General features: G+C 36.6%; 1 protein-coding gene across 1 annotated transcript in view; it reads left to right on the plus strand.

Annotated features, from left to right (window-relative positions):
- The window catches only part of suclg2 (succinate-CoA ligase GDP-forming subunit beta), a 142266-nt gene that overhangs the window by 75036 nt on the left and 39743 nt on the right, over window positions 1-27487 (plus strand). The window contains 1 exon segment of the mRNA XM_051920956.1: window positions 6860-7002. Within this exon segment, the coding sequence (XP_051776916.1) occupies window positions 6860-7002 (143 nt within the window).

Consider the following 27487-nt stretch of genomic DNA (forward strand, 5'->3'; position numbering starts at 1 on the left):
CCATTCTTCCACCCATAAAGGGTATATATAACAAGAAATGTCTGGGGAGAGCCCTATGTATCTGCAAAACCCAGCTCCTCCTAACCAGTCTCCTCTTCGATCTGATAGGAAGAGCCAGACTATCCAATTGCTTACATCCAGACAGAAATTCACACGTTCATAATCTGGTCATCAAATGACAGACATTATAGCCTTACAAGTGTTCTGCCTAACTCTGAGTAATATCTCTACATGGCGTCATTGTAAGCCTCAATTGTGCTACCTATAATACTATGTTAGTTTATTTCTGTATACTCTTTATTTTGAGTGATATATTTTATATACTGTCTGATATATGTGTATTACTTTCTATGTTTCACTCCACCACCTACTTCATTTATACATGTAATATTTGTCTTGTATTTTTTCACTCAAATTTGCATATTAACTACACTGTGCTTTTTTGTATTGTTGATGTTATGCATTCTGTGCTGTTGAGAGTAATGAAAATGTTTTTTGTTATGCTGTATGGTACAATGACAATATGCCTAATGCTAAAAGAACTGTATTTTTTTATCTACCTGACAGATGTTTACTACTTAGGCTGTGGCCATATTTATACCACATGGTCGGTGACCCATTAATTGTGGCACATAATAAATGAAATCTACAAAATTAATGTGTATCATAATAGACACTTTGACACAAGCAAAGTTAAAGTTAGGTGACTGCCCCCTCCCCCTCTTTCACTAACCAACTGTATTATATGTTTAATAACTGTAATGGTTTATTCTTTTTACTGTGACTTTCAAAAGATCAAACATACTATAATAATATGCCAGATACAACCATTTACTTCAAATCAATTACAATGAATGAGAAACTAAAAACACACAGAAAAAATGGCAGGGAACATAAAAGACAAAAACTGGTCAAGTGTCTTGTCAGGAACTGCCATTAACTAAGATTCCCAATCACTCTGATATCTCATTGCATGGTGGTTGTTTGGTTAAAGTAGCACCACAGTGAAATATCATGAAGAACAAGTAAATAGCAATGGACCCATTATAGGAGTATATGCATTAAGATTACAGCTTTATCAAATAACCCAAACCCAGCACTAACTGGGGTTTAGTACTTCCTTGCTTATTGTATTTGCCTCATCTTTGAAAGTTACCAAGGTTGGAGCTGGCTTAAGGTTAGTCAGTAGAATATCACAGTAGTGGACATACAATTAGCAATTATCCTTATTTTCTTTACACATAGTTATAATGATTGGAATAGCCGTTTTTATTGTAAACTATGAATGTGATTCATTCTCTGTGTTTTTTCTTCTATGCATCAGAAACTTGCATGGTCACTTGTGCAACACTATCAGGTTTATCACCCTGTACAAAACACTCCTGACAAATACAATGGAGTCTGCATTTCATGTTTATCCTGATATGTCTAAGTGAATGCTTTCTATACTATGCCTTTATGGAAAAACAAAACAGTTTTACTCTTGAAGTATATGTCATGTTAACTTGCATATCTGGCCAGCCTATGCAATTTTTTATCGTAAAAGTGGGATTTAAGTTTTAAAATCTTTTATAACAAATATGGTTAAAAATAGAGCTATCTGTATTGACGGTAAGGGTAAGTTTAGTTGACTGGAGTTTTTTGAAATGCCAGTTACTTAAATGTTGCTAGTGGGGGAGCAAGACAACTAGAAGGTTTCTTCAGTCTGCTTTGTTTGAGTACAGTAGTTAAAAAATCATGACACATACATTTTATGATGCATTACATATAGTTCCTTATTGCATATGTGATCATTTACTTTTTTACTTTGTGTATTTTTTTCCAAAGTATGCTTATATACATAATGCAAAATAACTGCACTTGTGGCATACCCCCCAAAGCTATTTTTTTCTCAATATGAATAAAAGGTAGTTGATGCTGCCAGTTAGGTTGAAGACTGAAAAAAATAACATTTTCAAAGCTCACTGATACACAACAGACTTCAAGGTCCAGTATTTGTTAGCTAAGTTCTTGAAAGCCAGTTTGTTAATTAGAATCCAGGTCTTTCTGTATTGTTTAAATAACTGCACAGTTCCTGGTCTGCTGCTTTGGAAATTGCTAGCTGTGTTTATTTTAGTTTCTGAAGAAAATCAACAAAATGTTTTATAAACTGTAATGGATTAGTACTTCTCGATCCTTTGACATTTTTTTCTCTCCCTTTCCAAGTATTTCATTCAAACAGATACATTGTGAAGCACAGGTGCAAATGGAACCAAGTTAGTAACTTGCCTCCTAGCTACCTTGTTATTTGCAGTCCTTTTTTTCTTAAGTACTTCCTTATTTCGTATCCTAAATGCTCAGAATCTTAGTCAAGTGAACTAAATGAAGAGAAAAAAGTGTAGTTATTGAATAAACACCTGTTCACTAAAGCCATGACTGCAATAAGAATCATTTTGCATTTCATACAGAAATAAACAGCCGTATTAGTCATTTTCAAGGTTGTAGCTGAGACAAGCAATAAAATAAAAGAAAATTTAATCTAAACACCAAGAATTAGCTTTCACTTAAGATGTCATTGGGAAACAAGTTTTTAAACCCCTGGCTTTTTTAAACATATCTTTCTGTTTGCAATTTCTTTTGTCTTTGATAAATTCAGTGGTGTGAAACAACATGACATCATTTTAATTTCATTTGCTTTTATTTGCTTTACCTAAATGAAAACGATTTAAATGAGAATTTATTTCAGAAAATATCAAAACAAATGTAATCAGTTGTGGCAAAACCTAAAATCGACTATTTTATATTGTTTAACAAAACTAATAAACACACTGTGGAAATGTATTTGTTTCATTTTAACTTCCAGATCTTTTTAATTATTGTTAGCATAATACAATGGAAAAGACAGTTCCTTCATTCAAAGTATTCAAACATGCAGTCCACAGCAGCTTATAGATTATTGCCACATAGGGTACTCGATTCAGGTAATGGGATGAGATGGGGTAGGTGTTTGTCAATCAGAATATTTAGTCAGGCCTAATTTACAGCAGCATGGTCAACAATTTTGTCTCACGTTGGTCTTTACCAATAGATTGAACCCTTCACAAGGGCTAGAAGCAGTATGATCAAAATAAATAACGTAATTGGGTAAATTGTAGCAGTGCTCCTTAAAGAACTCCAAATCTACTGAAGAAGGGGCTGTATATTAATAGAGCCTGTATGAAACCAGGAGGATTCATTCATTCAGTCGCATCATTGACTGAGAGCTGCTGCAGTTTAACTGGATGCCAGTTCACTGGATTACAGTTGCATCCCAAGTATTAGTTTCCAGGAACTGTGTCTGCTTCTTCTAATATCCTGTTTGTTGTGAGTCTTCAATATGTGTGGGGTCATCATTGCAGGGAGTGTGTTCCTGACATCACAGGATTTCTACAGACATATACACTGTACAGTAGGACAAAATATACATCTATTCTGAAGGGTTATTTGTTTGGGCTTTTACTCATTACTGTCCTCTATGTCTGGTAACAAGACTGTGTTTTGTTTCATGTTTGTGTTATTTGTTAATGGTCATTGGTGTTGTCCTGAAGTTTATTCAAGAGAGTGATTCTGTATTTGTGTGTTATGAATATTTGTTTTAGTTATTTATTCAGTGCAATCTTTTGGAGCTTTATAGAACTTGGGTTTGACTTTTCTGTCTGGTTAGATTCCTGTTGAGCCAGGCTGGGTCTGTTCCTGACATTTTATAAATAAAACACTGTTGTAAACACTGTTGCTACTAAGTTTAGAACACAATTCAGCATTTCTCACAATTGTTGCCCTGCTAAAATCTGTCTCAAATCAGGGTGAAAAATATTTGTGTAGTTTTTATATAAACTTAAAATAATGTCTGTTGATCTGCAGGTCTTTCTCACTTTGGCCTGGTAAGCACTTATCAGCTTGCTTCTCAAAATCTGTATCATAAGACATTTTGGAGAGGTAGATCTCTTTATCACGTCACATTGTCTCCAATAGTTGACTTGCACTTTTTTGTCTTTGTGGACCAGTTATTGTAAAACGTTTGTGTAAGTTTGAGATCCCAGCAATACTGCAAATATACTATACGTGCTAGAAGAACTCCAACATGGTTTTGGTGCCACCTGATTTGATTCAGATTCACCTAATTCACGGAAGAACCCATTTTAGAAAAAAGCAGGCCATAATTCAATTTAGAATAGTAACTTAAATTGAGCTTAAAGTGTAAGGTGTGTGCCATCTTATGAATGATTAAGTGTAGTGTTGCCAGCCTATTTGATTCACTGCTATATCATTATTTAAAAAAATAATTTAAATATATTGTATTTGAACTTAATGTTCTTTTTGAATAACTCATTTTAAACTAAAAACAGCCATCCGCCCCAATAATTCCCTTCATAATTTCAAATGTTTCTATCATGTCACTCCTAAAATCTGAATTTGACTAAACACTATAGATTCGTCTGCTTCAACCTTTCCTCATAATGCAGACATCACATTCCTGGAATCAGTCCAGTCACACTTCTCTTGCCTTTCTCTAGGGCTAATTTATCTTTTATTCTAATATGAAGAGCAAACCTGCCTGGCGGTGTTTGAAGTGAGGCCTCATGTGTGCCTTATATTGCTTAATTCCAACCCTCATTTATTTGTACACAACACAACATGCTATATAAATAAATATCTTATAAGCTTTCTTAATCTGCACACTGTTTTTTGGATGTACAATAGGTGAGCCCACTATAACCAAGTCTTTTTCACATGGTGTAATTTGAAGTGTCAGAGCAATGCCCCCAACTGCTTTAATTGTATGCAGTAATTCTACTTCCTGTGCATAGATCTGCATGATTATTTACATTAATCTTCATCTGCCACATTTATTTTCATTAGTCTTCATTTGTCACATGTCTGCCCAAGTCTAAATTCTATCCTATAATGACTATACTGACTTTTGGGTATCTGCCATTCTGTTCTGCTTATTGTCATCGGCAAACTTAACCATCTTGTTAGTTACATTCTTATCTTGATCATTTATATCAATTAAAAAGAGCAGCAGCATTGATTCCTAAGGGACCACACTTTTAACATCAACTAATTCTGGGGAAATTCCTCACACCATAACTCATTACTTTCTGTATTTAAGTCAGTTGTGCTGGCATCTGACCACTAGCTTTTCATCTATTGACTTATTATATTTGCTAATATACAGGGGTAAATCAAAAAGTAAAGGCGATTGAAAATTTGCCAAAGTATGTTGGCTTAGTCCAGAAGTGAAAATAGCATGGCTCAACAAGCAGCATACAAATGAGTAGAAAGGTTTAGTGGGAAGAAAAAGTGTAACTGACAAAGCTCAATCTGTTTGACCATCAACATTGTGCAAATCGATTAGAAATAAGTCCTTTTCTAAAGTATAGTTTTTTCCAGACTCTTGAGAGTAATTGTGGAGTATTTCAACACACCTTTAAAGCATAAAAGAAAACTAATTAAATCTCCAGCAACAAGTTAGTGTTTCTGACTTGTCAGACTTAGCAAAATTCAAAGACATGTTCTTCAGAGCTGCTGGCTTGCAGGGGTAAGTGCACTGCCTTTCAAGCACATCTGAGAGACTGAAGCAACCCAGTCAGGGAAAGACTTCTTGTATTAGAGAAAGCACATATTAAGACTTTTATTACCGTGAGATATGAGACTTGCATCTGGGTGCAGTTGATTCAGACTTTCTTTTATTTAAATATTTAAGAGGGTATCCAGATATATTATTGTGTGTATATACACTGCATGCTATGTATCCTTTTTTTGTGCTTGTTTCTTTTTTTTTGGTATCGTAAAACTGTCACCATTCAGAGTAAACCTGATAGAATTTCAACATGCAGTTGTACACATTACAATAAACCTAAGTGTGGTCATGAGTGTCAACTTGGAGTACAATGTCCTTCTAGTGACAGGGCAGACAAAATTGACATAATGACCTCCTAAGATGGACTAGTTTCATTAATATTGGATTTTGGATGAAGATATGAAAACGTTCAGTGCTAAAATAATGCAATAACAAGAAATCAGGAAGGGGACAGGCATGCTTTATCAACAGTATAGTTGAGGAGTGGTGGAACAATGGCTCAGTGGTTGTATGAGGCTTAAGAATTCAGTGCAGCAGGCATCCGTATTATAATGGGAGCTCCACAATGACTGTAATCACCATTCCTTAGAGCTCCCCCCATGTGATATCTGCTCTGTATTGGAAGTTTTTATTTTAGAGGCTGTCCCACTTCTGAAGTCATACCTCACAGACTCAACAGTTCAGTCCTTCCTTTACCGAGGGGTATTTGTACTGTTATTAAAATTGGACTGCTTTCCAGCTGCCATCCACCTATATGAGCTCCCCTAGTGGGAGACCCACAGAGAACACCTTTAAAACAAAAAAGATGTAGTATTACATCCGTGTTTTTGACTGTCAGTAATTGCTACTCTCATTCCACTCTGCTCCTGTTCACGTTATTTATTGTTCTTGCATTGCCCATTACAATTGTTTGTCCACACCTCTCTGCCTTTCTCCTGTCCCAAAGCGCTGTCTCCACCATGCCTGCACTGTTTGTCTGCATTGTCCTTTCCTTGTGCCATCACATATCAGAACAATTATCAAACCAATGAAATTTAATATAAATTTAACAACCTTTTTTTTTTTCCTTTTTCATTTGCATCAGGGAATTTCTTACATGCGATTAATGTTTATGCTAGTAGCCTAAATACATTTTTGAAAAGAAAGTGTTTGAAATTTTGTTAGTTATCACCCAATAATTTTATAAAGTTTTGTATCTTCATTTTATTTATCCTTTTAAAAGACATCCCTATATTTCTTTTTTTTTTTTTTTTCTAGTGAATGGAGCTGGCCTTGCTATGGCAACTTGTGATATCATTGATTTACATGGTGGTAAACCAGCAAACTTCCTTGATCTGGGTGGAGGAGTAAAGGAAAGCCAAGTCTACCAGGCCTTCAAGTTGCTTACTGCTGATCCCAAGGTACTCATTCTTTAGTAAAATGATTTTGAGTTTGTAGATGAGAAAGGCTAAAATGAATAGGTTGGAGTTTAAAGCAGAGGTCCGTCCTGGAGGGCCATAGTGGCTACAGATTTTTGTTCCAACCCAAATGCTTATTTAGAAACCAATCCTTGTCAATATCGGATCTTATTTAATTGTATTGCGTGTTAGCGTTGTATTCTGGTTTGTCAGGTACTTCTAAAATTGTAGATGTTTTTCATTTCCAAGGATGATATCTAAATGATTTATGGTCTGAAGGAGATGAGTAATATTCTGTACTCCATCAGTCTCATCAGTTTCCTTCCGTATATGTTACTAAACCAGATAGGTCATGATAAATGCATGTAGATGTAAATGGAAACAAGCAAGATGGAGGACTACTGGTTTCTTTGTCATTTGTATCTTATTGCTAACGCGGAGCAATCAAAAACATTGAATGCAGATGTTTAAGACTAAAATAAGCAATTAAGAGTGGTGAATTTTTAGAGGAGAGACAACTAAATGAAGCATAAAAAATGTTGTTTGAGCGATTAAGTGTTTAAAGAGCAAGAATTGACTCATTAAGAAACTGTGTTGGTACAAGAATCTGTAGCCACTGTGGCCCTCCAGGAACGACTTTGCAGATACCTGGTCTAAAGCCAACTTGATGTTGAAGAAGTCTTTATTGAAACAGTATACTAAGATACTAACACAACTTTATTATATTAAACAAGAACAAGAGGGGCTAAATTTCTATTTGTGATATGTATTAAATTTCCAAAAAATTAATTGTTGGTCCCTTTAGGTCACTATTCAGAAACATGCAAATGCTACAGATATTTGAATAATAAGATATATTAATAAGATGAGTTTTTTTTTTTTTTTAAATTGTTCATAACATGCAGCTTATGACATGCATTTATCAGAAATTCATGCCATTTTGCTAATACCAGAACTCTTTCCTTTTAGAAGATATCACGGCAATTTAAAAGAAAGGGAAAAAAAAACAGAATTAACTCTAAGGCTTTGTATAATTGAATTACCATACCCCAAGGGATTTGAGAGGTTTAAAGAAACTTCAGGTCTGTAGCTACTGCTTTAATTATTAGTTTCCTGAGGAGATAAAAAAAGTGATTTACATTTTTCTTTATTGTAATTTTTTAACTGTGTATAAACCTGTAAAACAATTCTTTTAAGGTTTGCTTTTTAACTGTGAAAAAGAGTAACACTGCCTTTTAAAGCATACTCTAACTGTACTGTTACAGTTTGATGCATAGCAGCCCATTAAAACTAAAAGGTGGCAGAGAATTTGCTGTCTTAAAATGATGCCTTCATTTGCAAGTGTTGCAATTGCTGCAAAGCATTAATAACTGTGTTCATAAGAAATTAGAAGATAGGTTGCTTAACTACTTTAACACAGAAACCTTTAACTAAATGATCTCCATTCTGTTGAGACATAATGCACAGACAAGGCATTTTTCTCTTTGTTCTTTTGGCAGCACCTGATTTTTGCGGTCATTTAAATTAATATTTGCTACATGTAAAAATGACTTTTCAGCTAAGGCCAATGGGGGCAAAAGCTTGGATGGGAATAGAGTTGTCGTGAAAGATTAAATCCCATGAAGTATTTGAGCGTACGACTGTATGATGCCATTTTTACACTAAATATTCATGACATATTAAGGAATGCTAAAACATAAATGTTAATGTATATTCCGTATGCAGACATTATTTTAAAGGTAAAGGTAGGTTGATACACAACAGTTTCACTGTAGAAAATTAAGTTATTTGCTGTGTGTTCACCCAGTCTCAAAATGTTGTTAATCTCTTACTTTACCATAACGGATGTTTTTAAACCCCCTATGAAAGATGAAATCTTATAGTCATGATGCCAAGGTGCTTTTTGAAATGTTCAGACACTTTTACACTTACTAAAGCTAAAGTTGGTCTTCCACAAGATTCATCAGCTGCCTTTGGTAAGAAAATTGTTGATGTTTGGATCAAGTGTGGATGCAATAAAAGTTTAAATGTGGCGGGAGTATTTTTTGTCTTCAAAGTGGGCACAACTAGAGAAATGTAAGTCCTAACATGTTGGGATGTGTGTGTGAGTGACAGCTGCTTGAAAGGAAGTATAAACTGCTTTTTAGTTATACTATTGCATAATGCAATTTATTGCAGGAAAAATGTGCTATGTAGTAAAGCATAATATAAATAATCAGGTAACATAAAGTCTTCTGCTGGAAATTCTGCATATAGGCATGGTCAAACTTTTATTTAATTAGTAATACACAATCTAAAAGAAATAAAATAAATGAGTGGTTAATGTATAAACCGAATGGGGTACCACCTGTAGCCTAAGAATTAGTATACATGTTACATATTTATGTGGGGGTTTACTTATTTACCCTTGATAGAACCATTCTTTTAAACATCTATCTGTCAAACAATTTACATTGTAACCTGCATGCCCAATTTAGAGCTTCTATCTATAAGCCAGGATTTTACTTTGGCCTGAAGACATGAACCAACCTCATAAACAGGGCACCAATTTACTGAGCAATACACACTTGCACTCACTAATATTTGCCCGGTATAGAATTGGCAAAGTTACTTAACATGGGCAAGTCTACACAGAGCATAGCCAGAGGTAGAACTCCGGATTCTAGATCTGCAAGTCAGTAGTGCTAGCCAATGTGCCACCATTTCACCTTTCTGTTTAACAGCAACGTTTTCATTAAATTATAAACATCACGTTTTTTTCTATTCAAATGGTAATAAAAAAGTAATTAACAGTTAAGACTGCAAGGGACCAGACAATTTTAAATTTCCTCAGATGTTGTACATAATCATTGGATGGTTAAAAACCAAATAGATGTTTGTTTCAATGTTTTACATGCTCCTGCTCACAGCAGAATGCTGGATAGTGTCTACCAGTAAAATCAAAACCAAACTCTAAGATACTGGCCAGTTCCCCCGTTGATAAACAGACCAATCAGAGTCCTGTAGTTTATGAATTCATGTTGTTGTTTTCCACCTTAACTAGGCAGTATCAAAACTGCAGTGCAGTAGAAATGAAATGTTAACAGGCATTCAATTGAGGATTGCATTGAGTGTAACAAGACAAATGTCCCAGTGATGCTTCTTCCTGTTCAGAAGTAAAGAACTATAAATGGTCCTTTCACAGCTTAAGCTTTTATATCATCCCATAATATTTGTAGCAATACTTTAATTTCTTTTACCTCAGTGCATCCAGTTCAACCCAGTAGAGCACAAAAAGTGGATGTGCAAAGTGAAGGCAGAACAAACACATGATCTGTTGAGCATTTTTGTATGTGTCTGGCTGAATGTGATTATTTGTTGAGTAGCCTTGCATGCGTCTGGCTGAATGCGTTGTCCAGTGTAGCATAATGAGGAAGACAAAAAGGTCAGAGTGTTTTTCAGAAAAGCTTTGGCTTGCTGGTGCATTTACGATATCATTGCACACACCCTGCATCATCCATTTGAAACACTCTTGCTTTTTTACACACCTCATTACACTGACCCATGTCTGCACAGCATGAGCTTTTCTTTTTCCACAGTTTTCACACATCTCCTATATCTCTTGTGCCTAAACCTTGGGGCTGAATGCACGTTTTTAGAGGAATTTTTGGTTATACTCTTCCTCACAACAGATTTCCCCTGTCCTTTTCCCCTTGTCTTGTGGACTTTCACGCTGTTTTGAAATTGACAACACTGAATGCCCACATATGTACTTGGTTTCAAAAGTGCATTTTCTTGTTTTTTTTTTTTTTTTTTTTTTGGGTGCATCTAGTTCATTTCTTGAGAGGATTGCAGTGATAGGAGATATGAAGCATACAGTAAGATGGGTTCCTTGATTAAGCTGTAAAACAATCCTCATGGTTTCCTTACACAATCTGGATCTCTTCTAAATTATACCCAGCAGCCTTTACCTTTCCTGTTTCTGTAGGTTTTAAAGTCTCCTTCCTGTTTTCTCCTCTCCTATTTTACATTAAGATTTCTAACTTACTTTTTCTTTTGTGTTTTTTGAGGCAGACTTTTTCATCAGCATTTTGAAATTCTACTTTTGTGTCGTTACAAGATCAATAGATAAATGAAAATAGTAAACCTTTACATTTTTTCAGAAAAGTTCGGTTTGAGGGTGTCTGTAAACGACAGTATAGGTGACTGCTAACTGTAGCCTCCTCAAAACTTATGTAAGGCGTGTCAGGTAATCATGGGCCAACTTCATTAAATGGCAGAAGACAATTTAAAACATTTTTTGTTCAATCTGTCTGGGTCCAGGCAACATAATGAAAGCAGAGAATGAGGTAATGAGCTATCCAGACAAATGTTCATTAACTTGCATTGCATTTCAGTTCAGTTTGGCTACTTATGTAGTTGTGAGTTTTATAGTAAAGCAGTTGCAAATGTAAAAACATTTATTATGGAGTGTGTTTTCTTTTTCCTTGTTTGCATAGATGTATTGTCCAGGCCGGCCCTTCACTTGTCCTTAAACTGGTTGGTTGTCTGCATTTACAAAATTTGCTCATGGACCATTTATTTATTGACCCTTTTGTAGTTCTGCCTTGTGTTGCTGAAATTAGCCTTTTTGTAGATATCATTTTTTTAAAAATTGCTATTTAATATGGTTTCATTTTGCTTTGCTTTTTTTAAGCTGACTTAAAGTGTCATGTCAGCTTAGTATGTAAAGAACTTGGTTTGTTATATAATTCCATAGCACATATTAGAATGCTAATGTGCAGAACTTCTATAAATTGTGGCAGAATTGCCTGTACTAATACTTAATAAAAAATATGTAGCACTTCAATTTGTATATGAAGCAAAAATTGATTTCAGATTAGAGTTTGTCCACAAAGCTCTGTTCCGCATCATGTTGGCTTCCTTGACATTTGCAATTAAATTCTTGTGCTATGTAAGCAGAGAAGCAAGTGTACAAAATTGGAGTTATGAACTATATAAAGAAGGTGTCGAAATGAAAGGATTAGGCTCAATGTGAGAGGAGAATGCACTTGTCCAATTTTAGAAATGGAAAGTAATTCTTTATTCCTTATTTATTTATGTAGAGCCTGGGTTGTTCATGGATTAAAAATTTGGTTCCTGTAGTATTAAGTATGGAAAAAAAAATTGTCAAGTATAAATTTCTGTTTCAACCTCATTCCGAGGGAGGCGAAGGACATTGAGTCTGAATGGGCCATGTTCCGAGCCTCGATTGTCGAAGCAGCAGAACGGAGCTGTGGCCGCAAGGTTGTCGGTGCCTCTTGTGGCGGCAGTCCACGAACCCGGTGGTGGACACCTAAGGTTCGAGAGGCCGTCCAGCTGAAGAAAGAGTCCTATCGGGTCTGGTTGACCAGTGGGACTCCAGAGGCAGCTGAGGGGTACCGGCGGGCCAAGCGTGTGGCGGCATCGGCTGTTGCAAAGGCAAAAACTCGGGCATGGGAGGAGTTTGGGGAAGCCATGGAAAACGACTTTCGGTCGGCACCAAGAAGGTTCTGGCAAACCGTCAGGCGTCAATTCCACCAGCATGTCTTCCTTAGAGGAAGCAGAGCTGGAGGACTCCTGGGGGTGGTGGGGCGATCCATCCATCCATCCATAACAGGGGCTTAGGTCACCAAGGTAGTTAAAAAGCTCCGAGGTGGCAGAGCCCCTGGAGTGGACGAGGTTCACCCTGGGTTCCTCAAGTCTCTGGATGTTGTGGGGCTGTCCTGGTTGACACGTCTCTGCAACATCGCATGGACATCGGGGGCAGTGCTTCTGGATTGGCAAACTAGGGTGGTGGTTCCCCTTTTTAAGAAGGGTGACCGGAGGATGTGCTCCAACTATAGGGGGATCACACTCCTCAGCCTCCCCGGTAAGGTCTATTCAGGGGTGCTGGAGAAGAGAGTTCGGTCGATGGTCGAATCTCGGATTCAAGAGGAACAATGCGGATTCCGTCCCGGCCGTGGGACCAACTCTACACCCTAGCCAGGATCCTGGAGGGGGCATGGGAGTTTGCCCGACCAGTCCACATGTGTTTTGTGGATTTGGAGAAGGCATTCGACCGTGTCCCTCTAAGCATCCTGTGGGGTGTGCTCCAAGAGTACGGGGTACAAGGCTCATTGTTACAAGCCATCCAGTTCCTGTACAGGAGGAGCAGGAGTTTGGTCCGCATTGCCGGTAATAAGTCGGACTCGTTTCCTGTTAAGGTTGGACTCCGCCAGGGCTGCCCTTTGTCACCGATTCTGTTCATAAGTTATATGGACAGAATTTCTAGGCGCAGCCAAGGAGGGGAGGGGGTCTTGTTCGGTGACCTCAGAATCTCACCTCTGCTATTTGCGGATGACGTGGTTCTGTTGGCTTCATCGGACAGTGACCTCCCGGTCTCACTGGAGCGGTTCGCAGCCGAGTGTGAAGCAGCGGGGATGAGAGTCAGCACCTCTAAATCCGCGGCCATGGTTCTCAGCCGGAAAAGGGTGGAATGCTCTCTCCGGGTTGGGAGCACAGTACTGCCTCAAGTGAAGGAGTTCAAGTATCTCGGGGTCTTGTTCACGAGTGAGGGAAGAATGGAGCGGGAGGTTGACAGACAGATCGGTGCGGCATCCGCAGTAATGCAGGCTCTGCAATGGTCCGTCTTGGTGAAGGGAGAGCTGAGCCAAAAGGCGAGGCTGTCGATTTACCAGTTGATCTACGTTCCTACCCTCACCTATGGCCATGAACTTTGGGTAGTGACCAAAAGAGCAAGATCGTGGATACAAGCGGCCGAAATGAGTTTTCTCCGCAGGGTGGCTGGACTTTCCCTTAGAGACAGAGTGAGGAGTTCAGTTATCCGGGAGAGACTCAGAGTAGAGTCGCTGCTCCTCCACATTGAGAGGAGTCGGTTGAGGTGGTTCGGGCATCTGGGTAGGATTCCCCCTGGACGCCTCCCTTGGGGGGGTGTTCTGGGCATGCCCCACTGGGAGAAGGCCACGGGGCAGACCCAGAACACGCAGGAGGGATTACATCTCCCGGCTGGCCCTGGAACGCCTCGGGGTGCCCCCAGAAGAGCTGGAGGAGGTGGCCGGGGAGAAGGGAGGTCTGGGCTTCCCTGCTTAGGCTGCTGCCCCTGCAACCTGACCTCGGATAAGGGGTGGATAATGGATGGATGAAATTTCTGTTTAAGTGTATTCACTCAGTACTTCTTTTTTCAGTTTTTATGTTCCTTGTTTATTGTATTTTATACTGTTAAAGGTGACACTCATCAGTTTCATACACATGGCTGAACTGGAGCAGGCTCCAGTATGCCTCTGCTAAATCTTTCATCCATCATTAGCGTTATTAATGAAATATTGTATATGCAAGAGCCAACAAGGATCAAAAGGCAGGGACTTTAAGCTGCTCGTTTGTTATTGGAGACCTCTAAAATATTTACTTTCGCATATTTCCTGCTTGCCCAGGTTTTCGGAGTACTGAATATTTTCCTCTTCATCTTCCCATGGAGCTGCCTCCTTACTTCTCTGCTGTAACTACACAAGGTGTGACAGCATAGGTAGCCTTGTTTACTTTTCTGCCTTCTGCAGCAGAACCATACCAATGACTGATGTACATGTGTTTACTCATCCCTTTAAACACACACAAATACTCCGTGCTTGTCTTAGCTGTATTTTTGTCAATTTGTTTACTTTGATCTCCTCAAACTGAGGCACCCTGAATTGCATTTTGAGCCTCTGCATTCTTTGTACCTGGTAGAATCTTTTAAAAATTCTGTTTAGTTTATATGATGATTAGCACTGCTTACCCCAACTCCATGAGACTGGGTTCAGATCCTGGCCTAATTTCTTCTTCCAAGTGTGTATGTGGGTTTTTGTCTTTAATTTTCAAAAAAAAATGCAGTGAAATGTGAGGCGGTATTAAATTCATTAACACTTGCATCGTAACTAGGTAACAAAGGATTGTCACATGCAGTTTAGACTGGAGCTGTGATTAATATTAGTAATACAAGAGTGACAGTTTCTTAGATTCCTCTGATCTGGATATTTTTTATTTTTATTTATTTATTTATTTATTTATTTATTTATTTATTTTTTAGTTTTTAGTTTATATCTAGGTTCAACAAGAAGGAAAGAGTCATTACCTGGATGTTATGTCCCTCTCCTACCAGTTAAGGACATTGTGCTATTGCCTGAAAGGCTGGAGAATAAAGGATGATGCTTGGGAGGAATGAGACGAAAGCCAGTTAAAGAGCAGCAAATATTCCATCATTTGTCGTAATGCTTTCGATTATCATTCATGTGGTGTTCTAGATTTCTTCATCTTATCCCCAGGTTGAAGGTCAACCAATCTTGGCCTACTTCTACTATTCTGGTGCAATCTCTTCAAATCCCACCCCAGGCGCACCACCTTCTGACCCGGTTAAGGAGTTTAGATTTCGTTTATGTGATGTTTGATTCTATTCTCATGTAGGTGTGATTTTTTTGTTTGTTAAGTACAAAGCAATTTGGTCTGCTTGTCTAGTGTCTACAGTGTCATTTTCCAATGCCAAGATAGGCAAGAAAACAGCTGACATGCTTTATTTCACTAATAAAGGACAACCTCATTCTAATAGTAAGTTACTGTACATGGTAAAATACTTATGAGCCTCTCTGTAACAATTATGTAAGAAATAAAACTTTTATTACCTCTGTTTTGTATATATGAAGCTCCTAATTAACAATTCATTCAGTTTATTGCCTCACTGTCACCACTTTGTTGTTGATGACAAAAAGGGTCATTATATTTAAATTTGAAACAGATGCCATCAATCGGTTATCTGTTTATCAAAAGTGCAAATCAACCCACTGTTAAAATGCACATAAACAAAGGGATTCTGTGCAAGATACACAAAGAAGGCACCCTGGCAAAAAGCTACACACAATCAAAAGTGCAGCAAACTGGCAGTGTCACGGTGCCGCCCTCCTAGGAATCGTAACTGTATCATTAAACCTCAGCAGCATTCTATTGTTTTTTGTTCTGCCATTATTGTAAGCCTTTCAATCCAAATGCTGAATTTCTAGTGACAGCACACTATTTACGCTCCATCGGCCAGTTTTACAATCAACTGAGTAGCTCCTCACATTCTATATTAATTGTATTGCTCATTGAGTGTTGTACTAAATGCTGAGGACTGGGTGGCCTTTCTGATGAACACTTTCACAAGCTTGATTAGGTTGTTCTGTCTGCAGTAAACTTCTTATAACTGTGTTGACTTTCCACAAAAATGTAATTCTGTAATAGGTAATTATTAAACTCCCTCCTTTACTGCTTTGACTGATGCCAAGTTTACTGTTCAATGTTTGTTAGACCAGGTTTATGTTTTTAAGACTGTAAAGCAGTTGGAACCATAAAGGTACCAACAGATATGTTATATTCATGCATGAGTGCCATGTATGTAAGGTTTTGTGTTTTATAATTAATTCATAGTGCCTCAGACAACTCTGACTGTCTTGCCTACATTGTACAGGAATAAAGTCCAGTGTGTCAGAATGAACTTCAATGAGCTTTTCTTTCTCTTTCTGGCAAGGAATAACCAGCGACCTTCTTTTCTTACATTCTACAGAATATGCTTTGTTGTACTTGCTTGTAATATACAGAAAGAGTGATAACTTTGTTAGTCTGTGTAAACAGAAAAAAAGCTGCTCCATAACTTAAATATATAAAATGTCCATCTGCATGAGTATTGAATTACTAGAGGTATCTATATATAAAATCCCTATGTGTGTCCAGGTGTCCGTGTGTGGGTGTCTTCTGATGAAGTGCGCATGTGCGGGGCACAGTGCGATGCACGATATTACTGTCAGAGAAAGTTAGAGGCGTTTTACAGAAATACAAACCAGTATTGCTGCGAGAGAAAATTAAAGGTACACAATACAGTGACGCATATTACAGCCACATACAAGCCAGTATTACTGTCAGAGGAGATTAAAGGCATATTACTGACGCGCACGCCTGTATTACCGCCAGAGAAAATTAAAGGTATATTACGGACGTACAAGCCAGTGGACGTACAAGACAGTATTACTGTCACAGAAAATTAAAGATACACAATACACGGAGGCAGCCCACGAAGAACGGTCAGCTCAGCAAGTAAACATCAACAAAAGAAAGGCTGAAAGAAAGAAAAATACGACCAACAAAAAGAATGAGGTCAAAGTCCCTTGCCATTTAATATAGACTGTTCCTACTAATGTTTATGCACTACTGTTCTAGCGCCTGTTATTGTAACGGGCTAAATGACTAGTATATTTATAATTAATACATGCCAGTTACAATGTTTTACAAATTTGTTATATTTGTGTCATAAACTTGCTAAGGGTAGGATATATCCTATATATTAGTAAAATTTCTGGCAATCTGTAACAACATGTGGCTTAAAGTTTTGATTCTATCCACATTGTTTATCACAATGTTTTTTCTTTTTGCTTTTTCTGCTTGCATTATGGCTACTATGAATTGGGAGAAAAAAAAAAAAAAATTGGGCATTTGAGCTAAAACAACATGTACATTTTTTACATTTCATAAGAAATGGTTGAATATGATGTAAGCAAAATGCCAGAGATATTACAGTACAGAATTTATATTATGGATGGTGGTCTAAAAAAGGAGATATCAGAAATTAATTTCCTAATTTGAATCTGTTGAGTATAGGGTATTGTAACGGTAATTTTTATCTTAACGAGAGTTCAAATTGATGCATATGCAAGTCAGGCTCCTTCCATGCTCAGTTTACTTTTCTGTGCTATCAATTTAAAACTTGTTGGAATGGTGTTCTGCATAAAATCTTTACACGTATTTGGTGTGTCAATTCAGAAATTTACAAAAGTGTGTGTTCCTTTTATCGAGTCCACTTGCAGTCTTTGTAGAATATTGAAATTCATTAAGTCATCAGTACATTTATGAGTATCTTGGTCCTTACTAATTAATGCTGATAGATTTTTTTTTACAGCTATGATTTTTAGAGTTTGATATGCCTTGACTGTCTTTAAGACCTAAAACCATATTTTTTCTCTTATGATATGCTTTGTATGTTGCGTCTCCAGTCGTCATGAACGGGGGGGGGGGGGGGGGTAGGGGTAGGAGATACATGTAATTACAGCCTATGACAGCCGTCGATATCTAATAGGCATGTGCTGCAACTAACCCACCGAATCATTTGATTGAAAGTGTTGTGACCACAATGCATGACTTTTCATTGTAGAACTAGAAAAGAGCAAATTGCCTTTTTTCTTCAAAATCACAGAAACGTTATCTGAACTGTTTACTTCCCACTGCTCCCTAGAGCTTTCCCTGTTCAAATGCTTACAGAGAATGTCTTCCTTGAATTGTAAAGGAATTGCCCTTAATCAAGAAAATGCAAAGAAAAAGGTTGTCATATATTGTCTTTATTATTATTGTTTTCTTCTTTAACCTGTTTGACCAAATGACGGGCAGAGTTTTAATCATGTTTTAATGCATTGTGGCAAAAAGGTAAGTGTGACCATTCCTGTGAAGGCTTTATTAACAACTAGAAAAAAGCCTCTTTGAAAATGTATTCTACTGTAAGTGGCAGGAAGTGTTGCTATTGGCGAAATGAAAATAGACCAGACTGCCAGCCCTATTTCAACAATTAATTCTTATTTATTCTGAAAAGAAAAAATATACCTACAGATTTTTATTCTAATTGCATGTTTGTGCTTCACTCTATCTTCCTAGCAGTAAATACTCAGTTAATATGTGGAAGTCAGCTTTATTTTGTCCACCAATAGCTGAGTATAATAGGTAAGTGTATATTTTAAGGAAGAAGACTTGAAGGCTAGCAGATGCCAAGAGTCATAGCAGAATGTCCATCCAAATTTGGTCAGAGTTACACAAGCTGGCTTACAGAAGCTCCAGGAGTATTCTGGCTATGTGCTTCTTACAAACAACAAATATCCTGGGAGTCTTAGACATGTTTTTTCATGCCACAGGCAGAAGTTTCATAACTGACACGCATTTTGCTAATTAAACTGTTATGCTCCCCAAAACACCTGCTGAACAGTATGTGATTGTGGACTTGGTGGGTCTTTCTCAAGGCTTGACTCCTTATGAATTCTGTTAGTAATTAGTGGAAGGTACATTGTCCATACTTTTTCTACAGCACTAATAATTTGTTACATTCTGAAGCCTTTTTTTATTTCTGAAATTGAGAAATCTCATTTAAAGAATTCCCTTCTAAATATGGCTTGCGATGGATTAATATTCGGTACATTGTTGCTTCCTGCTTGCTTTATGTAAAACAGTTATGAAATGGATGGTTGAGATTCTACCCACACAAAAATAATAGCTAAGTTGTGCTCTGTATTCAGAGACAAATAATGTTTTCAAATTCCTTCCTTTTTGAGCGTCCACTTTGAAGTTTAAAGGAAATTTCGTAGCAAAAAATACTTTCTGTATTGCCCACTATAGTGCCCTCAATAGTAAGTATATCCAGATGGGTGACTTTATTTTCTTTTGAGCCTTTATTAGTAAAACAGTTTTCTGTTAATCTGTTGTTTCATTCAATGTCCTTTTCTCAAGGACACAGTTACCTTTTTAGTGCACATTTTAGCATTCAGTAGCCTTTATATTTTCTAAATTCCGTCAAGTTAGCTTATATTACATAATGCTGGTAGCTGGATATGTGTTGCTTGACCCCTAGAAGCTTGTCTCTGATAGACATTTGGGTCGGTTAGTTAGTTTTTATTTATTTATTTTCCCCATGATATTTTAGTTTTCTCCAATCTGTTAGCATTTAGTCATTAATTTTTTTGAATGAAAACAATATTGAAACATTTCTTTTCAAGCTGTTATTGTTTCTAGCACATATAAAAATGAAGCGTAAATATTTCATGTTTTTGATTTGTTTGAATTCTTTTAAAACTGAGAAACTGATGTTTATAATGTATATTTTAAATGATTTCAAGTATTATCATGTGTTATAGTAATACCTCACAGGTAAAATACAATTACATCTTTACAAATTGCTAAATAATAAGGAAATGGAAAGGGTCTCATCAAGGATTTGTGTAATGAAAATCCTGAAACAGAAAATTATTGATTGAAAAAGAAGTTGGAACTGACCAGAAGAAATCAATTGCAGAAGCTGAGGTGATAGTTTCAATAAAGGCAGGGTGAGACAGAAGGAGAAAGTTGTAACCCAGTGGAAAGTATAAAAGAACTGGCAAGACTCTGCAGAGAAATATATAAAAGTCAGCTGGAAAATGACAGTGGTATTTGCTAGTAATTGTATGTTCAATGTTTGTGTTTGAATGTAGGGTTGAACGTGCTGATGCTAAAGATTGTACATTCAGTTTTTGACCCCAAGAGGAAACTTAAATGCTCACATGATTTGTTTTGCGCCCTCCCCAACCATAACCTATCATCTATGGCAGTGTTTCCCAACCTCGGTCCTGGGGGCACACTGTGGCTGCAGGTTTTTGTTCCAGCCAGATTCCTAATCAATGACAACACCTGTTAACACTGATCTCATTTAATTAGCTGGTATTATTTTTCTTTTATTCTACATTCAGAAAAGCACAGCAACATGATTTTTACATTTATAAGACATTTAGAAATATTTCTGCTTTAGCTGTAGATTTAAATGCTGAACTCTCTTTTGTTGATTTCATTATATTTTGTCCTTTCTCTGTGCAGTATTCCCCTTTGTTGTATCTTATTAATGACAATTAAAAATGAGCAGAGCAGACATGCTGGCAAACACTGAATAATCAAAGGCTGCAAGTACTTTAGCATCAGACCCACTGATTAGTAAATAATGGATTAATGAAACAATTAGAACACCCAGAAAAGTAGAAAATCAAGATGAAATTATTATTAAAAAGAAAAAAAATACATTATTCCCATATAACTGCTTGGTACATTTTAATATATATATATATATATATATATATATATATATATATATATATATATATATATATAAAAAATTTTTCTTTTTTTTTTTTTTTTTTTTTCCACCAAACTTAGTTTTCTAATTTCTATATTGTTCCCAAAACACAGAACTTGGGAAATAACAGTTCATTTAATTAGCCCAGGAGTCCAATTAAAAACAGAAGCTGGTTGGAACAAAAAACTGCAGCCACAGGGGGTCCCCAGGACTGAGGTTGGGAAACAGTGGTCTATGGGGGAGGAGCGAAAGCTTTACATTCAACAAAAATGTCGATCTCTGGTTTTTGACAGATCTTGATGTTTTAGGGTCCCCAAAAACATTAATATCTCGAAGATGGGTGTGTGAGTCTGTGTGTCACCGTTTTGTGAGGGCAGTTTAGAGCTAAAATGGCTGGATGGAAAAATATCTAATTCAAAACTTAAGCCCTGTTATGAGATGATGATGTGCTGATCAATGTTTGAGCCAAATCAAGAGAGAGAGGCACTCTAGAGGAACCCTCAAATACCACAATATTGCAATTAATTATGAATTCTTCTTGGCAACTGCTATCATAAAGACCTACTTATTTTGTGATCTTAGGGCTGACACTCATGTCAGAATTTTTTTTAATTAACAAAAGTTTCTATTATCTGTTCACTCTGCATCAGTTTTATCGCATAGAAAGTTTTGAGCTTTTCCTATGAAAAATAAGCCTTAATGTAGATAATCGGATAGAAGGCTTTTTCACAATTCTGTACACTAAAACAGGTTTTGACCAAAACCAACATCTGCTGCACTGCCTTTGGTCAGGAGCCCCCACTCCACGGTAAGTGTACTTGTTCCAATAGAATGTCAGCCTCTTCTGGACTATTAAGATTATTTATGCTCAGAGATGCTTCCTGGAGATTCTCATGTAGGATCTACTGCATTATAAGGTAGTACCAGAGTGAAAATTTGGGGGGAATCATCACACAAAACCTCATTAATGTCCAATAAATAAAAATTAGACTAGATTATTCTGTAAGCATATTGTTAACTTTTATTTATATAGCATCTTTATATTGTAAATATGACTCTAGATACTTTACAAGTGCAGTTCCATAATGCTACTATTTGCATATATATTTTATACAATTGAAACCCAGGCAGGTTAGGTACTTTTTTTAAGGTGATGCAATGGATCACAGTCAAAACAGCATATCTGCATATATACCATATAGTTTTCAGTATATATATTATATAAAAGTTTGATGCTATTTTTTTTTTGTTTTGTACAGGAAAATATGAAAACATGAGCTGCTTAACTTTACCTGAGTGATGGTGGTTACTGTTTCTGTGTTTATCAAGTGACTCAAAATTAATAAAGTACTGAAAGCAATGGGTAACATCAACAGATAAATGATGCTCAGTACAGTATTGACAAAGTGAATTTGTGATGTAAAAGTCAAATATCTGAATGATTTCATAATGTGCTAGTCTTTTACTATTTTTCAGACATGCTCACTGTCAATGTTGCCTTTATCAATTATATTTTTTTTTTGTATTTTTTGAGCCTATTGACACTTTAGTGGCACAGTGTCCTCATACTTAGATTTTTAAGTACTACAGTGATTACACTGTCAGTCACTGCTCCGATAACCTCGAAACATTGGAAGATTGATCTTTGACAGAATAATTAGAAAACTGTCACTAGGTGTAATCATTGGAGCCTGTCTTTTAGAAGGATTCCTGCACAAAATGTTTCCAGTTGCAAGCTTGTGCGTTAAATGTTCACTTGGAAATGAAATGAAATGGAATGGCAGCAAATAAAATGAATTCTATATTGTAGTGAGCCACACTGACTCCCTTCAGTCCAAGCCCAACCAATTAGCTGTGGACTTGATAGATCTGTCAAAGCTGGCCTTGCCCAGATCGAAACAGGTTTTGGCCACTTCTACCTGAAGTTCCCAACAGAAGCCAGTAACCCTCATCCTGACACTGCAGGATTTAAGTTTGTATTATTGTTCATTATTCAGAAAATAACTCTTTTGTTGTTGTTTTTTTAAGATATATATTTGCTATTATCATAAATTACTTTTTAACAAAAATCTATTTGAGCCTGAAGTGTACATGAACCATCAAAAAGAGTGAAGTATTACTAAGTAACTGAATGAGACCCTTATACATATAATTGTATACAATTCCTAAATCTTTCATCAGTATCTACTGTTGGAAGTCTATTGTCAGTAAATGATAAATATACAGGCAGTAATTCCAAACTCTGTGAACTTATTTCAAGGGTTATACCCATAGGTAGTCAATGATGGGAAGAAGACCCTTCAACTACAGTTATTGGACAATGAGTAGATTCAGCCATTGCAAGATACATTCTTCTTCAGTCTGTCGGAAGAATGGTGTAATCCAGCAGAACATCTGTACAGCATACACACCCATCTCGGCTCAAATTATCTAAAACCTATTGAGGTCAAGAAAAAAAGTTTAAATAGTCATCAGGCCAGTGCTGTACTTAATTTGTTTTGGAGATGCTGAACATTCAGCACCTTTTGGGCAAGTATATTTGCTTATTTATCACATATTATGTGACTTACAATTAATCCAGTCATTTATTTTGAGTAAAACCAGATGGAATAACATTATGTAATGCAAAATCTATTGTGGTGTCCTCCTACGCTAATTGACTTTATTTTATTCAACTGGAATAATCCTAAACTGCCCTCCATACCTCAGTGGGAAAGTGATGTCTTTTGTTATGTGTTGTCTAAAAACAAGGAAACAAATTTATGAGAAATAGATTTTTTTTTGGAATGTGCTGTTTAAAACCAGGGTGGCATAGTAGTGCAGTGGCTAGTGCTGCTGCTTCATGGATTCAGTGCCCTGTGTACCCAGTTGTTTCCATTATGGAGGTTACATGTTTTTCTTGTGTCTGTGTGGTCTTTCCTCTCGGTACTTCAGAGATGCGGGTTAGATTAATTAGCAATTTCAAATTAGCCCCAGTATGTGTGCAAGTACAAATGTGTAAGAGTGAGCCCTGTGACAGACAGAGTGCCAGTTTTGGGTCGTTCCCTGCCTTTTGCTCAGTATTATCAGGATAGACACTGTCCTCCAAGACCTTTAAATTGAATGAAGCAAGTTTGAAAATGTTCTCATAGGTCTCTGAATTTGCAGGTGTTTTGACTTAATTTACTTGTAAACATAAATGTTGGAAATTAAGTATTGATTGTATTTTTGACATAACATTGTTTTATATATTCTAATGTGATTTGTAAGCTTAGTAAATTTAAAATAAATATAAAACTGGTTTCTAGAAATTAATAGCATTTCTGTTCCTCATAGAGTGGTCTCTGATCAGAGAGCACAGAAACTTAAAGCTGTGGTACAAATTCTTTGCCTCAGACTGCTAGTCCTTGAATGTAAAAATTCAGTAGTGATAGCTGTTAAAACTTATGAGTTTGATTTTAAGGCAGCACAATGGAAAGTTGCAGTTTTTCTGATGAATTGAATTAAGCTGGTTTGAGAAGGTTTTACAGTGTACATTATTTTGTTATTGACCACTTTTCTGTGTTGTTCTCACAATTCTTATATTGTCACTTACTTTGTGTATTTAAAAATATTCCAGAGGCATCACTGTTTGTGTCTAACCATGACTATATGTTACTAGCATATCATGATATTTGAGTAGTTTGTAAATAGCACTTGAAGAATTTGTTTTTTCCATTTTTAGCCCCTGAAATCACCCCTGCTTTTAGTTTTATTCATGATTCTTTTATAGCAAAGACACTTGTGATTTAGGACACAGTGCCTACTAGGTGGCTGCTTATCATGGTTCTGTGCAGGGTGCTTGTTTGTTTGCCTTAGCTGCACAGCATTTCATTAGCTGCTATTCAATGCACAAATGAACTTAAAGATGTACTTTATTATATTACATGCAAATGCACTTGAAGATGCTTTGAGCCTCACGGTTAAGTGCCGATTTAAATTTTGACATTTTTTTTTTTTATCATCGCCATATATTGCACAATGAAAAGCTTTTATTTTGCTGCCCTTATTTCTATTAACGCAATGCTACTAAGTCATAGAGCACATTATACTGTGTTGTAGATGGATACTAGGAATCAGGCAGCCTGCAGCTGTAAATAACTATAATTGACAGGTAAATTGTTGTGTGGAATGGCAGACCTCACTGCTACTTCTGCTCTGAGAAATAATGCCATTTAATTGTGTTTTAGTCCTGTTCTTAAATTTTCTGAAGGAGTCATTTCCTTCCTAATGCATGCTTATAGTTGCAATTTATTCACTTGTTCTCTACAATACATGTGCATCAATGAATGTGCAGTGTCATCAAGTGGAGCTTTGTGTTGCTGTAATTATCACATCTTTTTAATCATGGCAGCTGTAGAACAGCGTACATACTTATTGCAGTACATTTTAATATCAGTAACTGGTCTTCCTTTCACTTTGAAATGTCCACCATCTCCTTATGGAGGTTTGTCTCTGCAGATATTGCCTAGCGCTTATGTCTTGTCTGTTCACAGCAAACCCTTTTATTTGGCCTAAAAGAGCACAGTATAAAGTCTGCTCAGCTGTTGTCTCAACATAACATACCAACATTCTCAAACCCACTCAATCCAGTTGTCTCAAGATATCATTTTTAAGTTCCTACTTAATGAGTGACATTTGTTACAGAAGCCACTAAACTTTTCACTATTTTGATGCTAAAGCTCACATTTGTTATGATTGCACAGTGTGTGGATCAATAATGTAACTACAAAATACATTCCTTAAGTACACATTGAAGTAGTGGGATTATGAATAAATTGAAATTTTACTTCTAAGGCCGCCAAGCAGATGCATTATGCACAACCGCAAGTTCAAGCCCTGCTGGGTCAGCCGAGCAACCCCAGTCTGTAACGGAGCCAGTCCCTTCACCCACTTACCCTCCACCTAGTTGAAGCATCCATGTAGCAAGCAGCTGAATTTTAAGAGGTTGTCTGTCAGAAGTGCACACTGATTTCACTCCTTCATTATTTAATTTTTCCAGATGTCTTGAATGCAGTTTTATCTGTTCGTTATTTGACTTCGTCCTGAAAGAGTTGGTGTGTTGTCAGGAAGAGTTTTAGCTAATGTAGTGACAGCATACAACACCATCTCTGTTTTGTTAAGCACTAACCCAGCTTGTTGAGAGAGTCATGACCAGTTCTTTTGTAATACTTTTATCTTGCTAAAATTCAAGGCATGTAAATAATGTGCAGTTTTATTTAATTACACTGGCCCCTATGCGAGACCTTATATAGACTAATCTCTCACAATCATCATTTTCTTTGTTGGCCGTTTACGTGTAGGTTTGAACTTGAAGAAGAGTGTAACTATCAACCTATTCTTTCTTGTTAAGCAAGATTTTCCTGTCTGCATGTGAGGCATGTTGACATCTATTTAATCGTTTGTCTTGCTAGGTGATGTCATCATAGGCTTCAACTTTTTCTAGTAGAAGAGACATTTTTATTTAGGTAGTAGTTTAAAATCTGAAGAGGGGAGGGAGGAAATATAAAATTTAATACATTGGAAAATGGAACAGATGCCCTTTAAATGGCTCATTGATTTCCAAGATCAGGTGCAATCTGAATTAGAATCATTTGGATAATTGACCTTCTGTGTGAATAAATTAGAATAAATTAAATATGATTGGCCATGTAGAATTATGAACAAAGTCAAATGTGCGTCTTTTATATTCAGCTCTAGTTTGTTGTGCTGAGTCTCAAAGGTGATTATGTATGCCATTCATTGCATGATGCAGACTTCAAATAATCTAATAAAATAATTTGTGTATGGAATAAAAAAAGATGCATAGTTTATGATGTGTGCACAATTTGATTGAGTAAGCTGAAATAATTTCAAACATTATTTAACATGTAGTGAGTTATTTTACATCCCATCCGTTCAAGAGCACACCATTTCCTCTTACTGCTGATACACGGATTTGTGTTTACAGTTTGTGCATATTGAGCAATATGATTAAAAAAAAAGTATGAGAATATCAGTACAATATGTCCGGGGAGTTGGGGGGATAGTGGCCAAAGAAGTGAGCATATGCCACAAGTTCTGAATGTTTGCTGTATCGAAATGCAATCCTTTGGAGTAAAAGGTGTTTTAATCTTCAAAAAAAAAACTGAGTTCCACTAAAATTTTGCAGCTTCATTATTGTCTTTCCAAATGGCAGGTGCCGTACTGGGCATTATGAAGTCTGTAAGGATGGATAGACACTGATAAGCATAGACAGACATTCAGGCTTTCCTCCGACATCTGAGGAATGAAAGACCGTTAAGTGGTACTTGTATATTTCAATATTTTATAAATAAACCCAGATCCTGATTTTGTCAACTTCCATGGTCCTCAGAGATCACTGTTTGCATGGAGATGACTGTCTGTAGCTTAGTATTGTTTATTGAAGAACCCTGTCATATAAGGCACTTAAGAAAAATCAAGATTATAACCGGTGAAATGTACTACAATTACACTTTATCTCTTGCCACTATATTGTATACTATGAATTGAACACTGAAATCCCTGTACACCAACATCAGTCAATGAAGTTGATGT

Source organism: Erpetoichthys calabaricus, chromosome 18 (genome assembly GCF_900747795.2).
Source record: "Erpetoichthys calabaricus chromosome 18, fErpCal1.3, whole genome shotgun sequence".
Classification (NCBI taxonomy): Eukaryota; Metazoa; Chordata; class Cladistia; order Polypteriformes; family Polypteridae; genus Erpetoichthys; species Erpetoichthys calabaricus.